This window comes from Phyllobates terribilis, unplaced genomic scaffold (assembly GCF_046119375.1).
Source record: "Phyllobates terribilis strain yellow unplaced genomic scaffold, ASM4611937v1 Scaffold_2__4_contigs__length_985480577, whole genome shotgun sequence".
In the NCBI taxonomy this organism is placed as follows: Eukaryota; Metazoa; Chordata; class Amphibia; order Anura; family Dendrobatidae; genus Phyllobates; species Phyllobates terribilis.
This window is the reverse complement of record NW_027362762.1, coordinates 141,532,456-141,539,251: the sequence shown is the minus strand read 5'-3', so window position 1 is coordinate 141,539,251 and position 6,796 is coordinate 141,532,456. Positions and strand designations below refer to the sequence as shown.

Genomic DNA, 6,796 nt, shown 5'->3' with positions numbered 1-6,796 from the left:
TTTGTAATATTCTATCATCCATGAGCTTTTGGAGAGTACATGTATAAGTATACAAACACTTGACTATTTTCATCTTTTGTGAACTTTATAGTTTTTAGTATTATCTTTATTTTAGCTCTATACTATGTCTAAAAGAAGAAAATATTCATTCTTCTGAGCACAGCCAATAATGTTCATTATGGCTGTCATAATGCAGGCGTGTTGCTGAACTGCCTTCTATAAACTAAAACAAATGATGCTACTATACAACACTCATGAAGCTGTAATCATTTTATGAGACTACTAATAACCAATTCAAGTATAAAAACCACAAACAGAAGGTCTTCAGAACAGCAGAAGTCTTCATCAACCGTACATTCTCCGTAAGTCACCACCATCGTGAGACGAGCCACCATGTCATCATCTCATCACTCCATCCTCGCCTCCTCTGGACACAAGCACTTCAGCTCCTGTTCTGTTGCTTTACCTAAACATTCCAGCTCTCACAGCATCTTATCCCACTCTTCTAAACACACGGGACATGGACACAAGACTCAACATTGTTTTAGCAGCTCAAGCGCCCATAACATTGGATCCAAAGGACACAAAATCTCACTTGGAGGTTGTCACATGGGTAAAAGTGGACATGGATCTGGAATTGGAGGCATTGGTGGTTTTGGAGGGTCAAGTTGTTCTTCAGGGATAACCCCTGTTACTGTAAACCAGAGTCTTCTCGCTCCGCTAAATTTGGAGTTTGACTCAAGTATTCAGAGAGTGAGAACTGATGAGAAGGATCAGATCAAAGGACTGAACAACAAGTTTGCCTCCTTCATTGACAAGGTGAGTTAGTTTTATATATATATATATATATATATATATATATATATATATATATATATATATATTCATTCAGTATATGTACATACAGTATATTCAAAAATGTGAACCTACATAAAAATGTAGTTTGCAGAATATTGTAAATGAGCGAATCTGCCGAAATTCTAATTTGATTCATGCTAATTAGGTCAGGAAATTCAAACTGCTTTGAATTTATTTGATGCAAATTAAAGTCACATTATTATGCTCTAAGATGTTTCCAGACCCCAGAACATAATAAACATATGAAAAACAAAATAAGAAATAATTTACATACCTGGCCCTCACCTGTGCCACTTTACAGTCTGCTCTGGACGGACTCTTCTTCTGTCCAGTGTGGTGTCTTCCTCCATATTCTAGCATAATTGCCTCTGACTAGGCCGTGGGTCATTTTGAAGTTCCAACTCCCGACATGAGGTGACGTGAGGCCTATTAAAAAACAAAGCTGCTAAGTGCCAGAGAAAAACATTGCACTGGACAAAAGAATAGGTTGCAGGACTGTGCGACAAGAAAGGTGAGGGCGGGTGAGTATAATTTTTTTATTTTTTAAGCTCTTCATAGCCAGTCGCCATTTTTATGGATTCATACAAAGCGAAACACAAAAAATTCTAATATGTAATAGCTCATAATAATTCCTAGTACAATATAATACTTGTACTTTAGTATCTGCATTTTTATACATGTAGGTAAGATTTCTGGAGCAGCAGAACAAGATGTTGGAGACCAAGTGGGCTCTTCTACAAGAACAGAAAACAGCCCGGTGCCAGATTGAACCTCTGTTTGAGGCTTTTATCAGCAACCTCAGGAGACAACTGGAGAATCTGGAAGGTGAAAGCTCTCGTCTAGAAGCAGAAAGGAACAACATGGAGGAAACAATGGAAGAATTTAAGAGAAAGTAAGAAAATAATTGTGAAAAATTATCTAGGATGCATTTCAGGTATTATTACCATTGAAAAATATGTTGACTTGGTTTCTTGGACAATCTTGTTTCAAGATCAGTGTCACCTCTTTGAATGCTGAAATGGGTTTGCCTGGGACTCACGCATCGATCAGCTATTCATATAATCATCAGTATGGGATTGATCGGGGTCTGACACCCAGCACCCCCATCAATCAGTGGATATCTGATCTGTCACTAACCATATTTTAACAATGCACAGAGCAGTAGACCACCGCTTTGTATATTGTTTGATAGCCATTGCCGAGAACTGCAATTTTACTCTTATTCAAGGTCACCAAGTTGTGAGTCCCAGATAAGCCCTTTAACTTCCCTTGTGGTGGTGCTACAGAGAAATTGAGCTCTTACTGCCACGTTTCCTTACAGATTTATTGGCAGGTCCACTTTAACACATATTCTTATATCATAAGTGGAATCTGTATTCTGTGACACATATGGTGGTTTGCACATTAAAATCCAATTGAAAGGAATAGGATATTCTCAAATAAAGAGTTACAAGAAGAAAAATGAGCATTGCACTTGACCATGTAGAGGACACAGGCACGCTCAGTTGTATTAAGGTCAAACTTACATTTTAGCATGCAGAATTAAATGACTTTATACAATATGAATATTCATGACATGCCACACATAGGTACGAGGAAGAATTGAACAGACGCACAGCAGCGGAGAATGAGTTTGTCTTGCTAAAGAGGGTATGTATTAACATTTCAAACTTCCATATCTAAGTAATAATATTAGTTGACACAAACTATTTACCCAATTACCATATTTTTGTAGGATGTTGATGCTGCTTATATTAGAAAAGCTGAACTACAAGCTAAGGCCGACTCACTGACCGATGAGATACAATTCTTGAAGACTCTCTATGATGCGGTAAAAATATTTAGTCTTTGTCATATACCACCAATACTTTTTAGATATTTTCCTTTACATGATCCAGTAATAAAATAAGATACTATTTGATTCTGATTATTTTTTACTGCTACAGGAGATCAGTCAGCTCCAAGCTCAGATCTCAGACACTTCAGTAGTTGTGTCCATGGACAACAGCCGAGACCTGGACATGGACAGCATCATCGCTGAGGTCAGAGCCCAATATGAGGAGATTGCCAACAGGAGCAGAGCTGAGGCCGAGGCCATGTACCAATCAAGGGTGAGTCTTAGACTCACATACTAAATATTCACCGCATTTCTTTACATTGAGCTTACTATCTTTGTGTTCTCCTGTATCAACAGTTTGATGAACTTCGTATGGCAGCAGGAAGAAATGGCAATAATCTGGAGAACAGTCGGAACGAGATTGCTGAACTTAACCGAGCAATTCAGAGACTCAAAGGAGAGATTGAATGTGCTAAATCCCAGGTAAATAAAATCCAGCAAGATACTAAATGAATAAATATTACATTTTGCATATATACATCTATCTATCTATATATCTATATACCAGTATATATGGAAATGGTAAACTGTCTACCACATTATATAGCAATCCTTAATAAATGGCTTAAAGAAGCACTCCCATCAAAATTTGTATCCCATTAATAAATTGTAATCATCATACTATATAGCACTGTGTACTTACAATAGCTAATTTTTCCTTTCTACCCAGCTAATTCTTCTCTTTTCCCTTAAGTATATAACATTGCGTGATATAAACAACCTAGCTTAATCCTTCTAGGTTCCATGTAGAAACAGCAAGCCTATTTTCCCTGCATTAGTCATCACTGTAAAACTCCCTTGCATGGGGAGGAGCAGAGCAGCTGGGTTTGGAGTTGAAGAAGAGATGACTCATGCAGGGAAAAAAAACCCTCCTGTTTCTACATAGAGCAGAAAAAAGAAAAAAAAAGAGAAGTATTAGCTGGGTAGAAAGGAAAAATGAGCAATTGTAAGTACGCAGTGCTTTATACTTTGATGACTGCAATATATTGTGAGGATAAAAGCTTTGATGGGAGGAGGAGGAGTGCTTCTTTATAGAATTTCAGAAGCTGTGAGGAACCTATTCGGTATATTGACTGATTGTTTTAGTTTTCTTTTTATTAAAGAAGATCTGTTAGCTGTTCCTCCGACATATCTGGATGAGTAAAAACTTATTTTCCCCTTAAAATAACAATTATGGATCATCTTTTCCAATAACCCTGCATTTGACAATTCCTCTGTTATTCCTTCTACTAGTATATAAATAAATTGACAACTGGGAGCTACTATTTCTCTTGTCACAGGGGTGTGTCCTTATACTGTCTGATATTAGCAGCACTGATTGGTCAAAATGTGCAGTACCACAACCGCATCTGGTAACTGTTTAGATTCAGAAGGACATATTTAAAGGTCCTTAAATAGACCACAATGCACTAATTGATCACGGGTCTCTCGACCCAATCTTAAAGCCTCATGGACACATAGGCTGTTAGTTTGGGTCAGAATGACTGCAGTTAGTCCAGATATTGCTGTCCGTATAGAAACCGTGAATAAAACTCCCATTCAAATTTGGTCTAATAAGAAAAGATTGAGGAGAACCACCATTAATTTCCAAAGCAAAAAGTCTGCATTGCTCTACGATGAAGCTAAATCCTTTTGCCACTGTTCAGCCAATATAGTTTCTTGAAATCTTTGACTTAACATTCTAAATGCAGTGATAGTGAATGTGTCATTATAGAAGGCCACCTTGGAGAATCCTATTTAATTGGATTAGTTACTCAAATCAGTGATAAAACACATGATTATAGTCTTGATTCCAGAATGCTCTAAAAGTAGCAAAAATATTGTTTGTTAAAAAATAAGTATGAGGTATGAGTTGGGTAACAAACACACATCGTGAGCCCTCGGTAGAACACAAGTCACTGGAACAATATTACGTGAGGAGCAGCAGAGATGAGCAAATCAATTCAAAGCGAATGAAATTCACTACTAATTTCCCCCTAAAATTAGGATTTGCCAGAATTGGATTTTTTGCAATGCACACATTTTTGCAATTCACTTGAATGAAGCAGAATGAATTCTGGATTTCATTTTACTGGATTATTTTTAAGACAGTGCGGAGGTTAAAAAATAAAACATTATAAAACCTACCTCGCCCTCTCACGAGCCTCGCCATTGGATCTCCTCCTCCAGTCCTCCACTGGCTGCCTCTCTCCAATTTTGGTCTATTTATCCTCAGTCTTTATTCTTTGGCACCCCGAATACTAACTAGACATCACAAGACTTAATGACGTACATTGCCTTGTGTCATCATGTCATGCGAGGCCTAGTCATTGCCAAGGAGTCAACACTAAAGAGTAGACCAAAGCTGGATAGAAGGAGCAAGCAGAAGATCATGTGGGGAGCTGCGGTGACCGGACAGGTGAGGTGCAAAGTGAGTATAGGACACATTCAATTTGCATTGAATAAATTTGATGTATATCGAATTTCCTGGCCAAATTCAAATGCCAGATTAAATTTTGTCAGATTCACTCATGTCTCCAGAAGATTAATATTTGCAGAGCACCAATTCAATTTTACATAATAATTTTTGATATGTTTATAGCGTGCTGCTCTGGAATCAGCAATCAGTGAGGCTGAGGAACGAGGTGAAGCTGCTGTCCAAGATGCAAAGGCTAAGCTGGTTGAATTGGAGTCTGCTCTACAAAAGGCCAAGCAGGACATGGCTCGCCAGCTGAGAGAATATCAGGAGCTGATGAATGTCAAGCTGGCCCTAGATATTGAGATCGCCACCTATAAGAAAATGCTGGAAGGAGAAGAGAGCAGGTGATTGCAGATTCTATAAAGATATAAAAATAAAAATGCACTAGTATATAGCCATAGAACTTACCGGTTAACATATTTTTGCTTTATTCCAGATTGGCTTCTGATGGCTCAGTGAGCATCTGTAAGTGAAATACCTTATTATTTAGAATCCACACTTTTGGGTCCCAGATAAATTGCTAAATTGCAAGATTTCTGTTATTCTTCAGACTAACACAATTTCTTATTTCTAGCTGTCCTGCACTCAAGCACAGGAGGGAATCACCATTCAGGAGCATCTTCTCATGGTGGACATAATCATCATCATCATCATAAAGGTGGATTCAGTTCTGGCAGCGGAAAAAGTTGTGGCCACTCATATACAAGCAAGCATTACTCCAGCTCCAGCAAACATCACTCCAGCCATAAGCACCACTGCTGAAGTGGAAAAGCTGTCATACCTTTACTGCAGTTTTGGGCTTGTACTTTTAATTTTCATTCATATTTGATCTTCACTTTGGTTGCTTAAGTATTTGTCTTCGCTCTTTTGAATTAAATCCATTTCTGTTACGCTTAAATTTTCTGTAATAAACCACTATTTGCATGGCACTACATTTTTGACTCTTATCTAATGCAAATTTAAGAAATGCAATGTTACACTTTAAAAACTAATAATATCTGCCTTGATGGAATAAAGGCCCTCATACACATTGGATATCTGTCAGCACTTTCAGTAAAACGATTGTTGTGCTGACAGCTATCTCTCCCGAGACCCCCATACATAGCAATGCTGAGCTCAACTGAGTGCCTTTGTGTTCTCTATGAGACTGTAAGGGGGAAGACCGGGGTGTAAGTACTTTCAGAGCAAGGGATCCGGAACTGCCGGGGCCGTACCTCTTGTTGCAGGGGGAGGACAGACTGCAAGCAGAGGAGTCATGTGACAGGGAAGCAGGGGGTGTGTAGAGAGAGAGAGCTGGGAGGTCAGGTGACAGAGGGACTCCTGGTGTGACGAGAGAGAGGGAGAGATGAGGACGTTTGCGCGGGAAAGCGGAGCTGGGTCCTGCGGAGCAGAGCAGTGTGAGAGGGTCCAGGCTCCTGGCTACAGGACTTGGAGCAAGGGATCTGAGTGCAGTGGACCGGAGGAGTCAAGCTGATTGTAGGGAGAAGAGACGCAGGGTCCGTGGAGCTGAGCATGTGAGGTGCACTGTTATGGACTTGGGGCTCAGCGGGTAAAACCGGAGACCGCCTGCTGCCGCCAGAAGA

General features: G+C 39.3%; 1 protein-coding gene across 1 annotated transcript; it reads left to right on the top strand.

Moving 5' to 3' along the window:
* Positions 1-393: 393 nt before the first annotated feature.
* Positions 394-5,975, top strand: LOC141244751 (keratin, type II cytoskeletal cochleal-like). Its single transcript, XM_073669016.1, has 9 exons — positions 394-819; positions 1,542-1,750; positions 2,448-2,508; positions 2,594-2,689; positions 2,805-2,969; positions 3,053-3,178; positions 5,337-5,557; positions 5,650-5,678; positions 5,788-5,975. The coding sequence occupies exons 1-9, from the start codon at positions 394-396 to the stop codon at positions 5,973-5,975; spliced, it is 1,521 nt and encodes a 506-aa protein (XP_073525117.1).
* The last annotated feature ends 821 nt before the right edge of the window (positions 5,976-6,796 follow it).

Coding starts and splice junctions, on each gene's coding strand:
- LOC141244751 (XM_073669016.1), top strand. CDS start 394: ATGTCATCATCTCATCACTCCATCCTCGCCTCCTCTGGACACAAGCAC. Junction 2,970..3,052: donor AGGCCATGTACCAATCAAGG/GTGAGTCTTAGA, acceptor CTGTATCAACAG/TTTGATGAACTTCGTATGGC. Junction 5,679..5,787: donor TGATGGCTCAGTGAGCATCT/GTAAGTGAAATA, acceptor TCTTATTTCTAG/CTGTCCTGCACTCAAGCACA.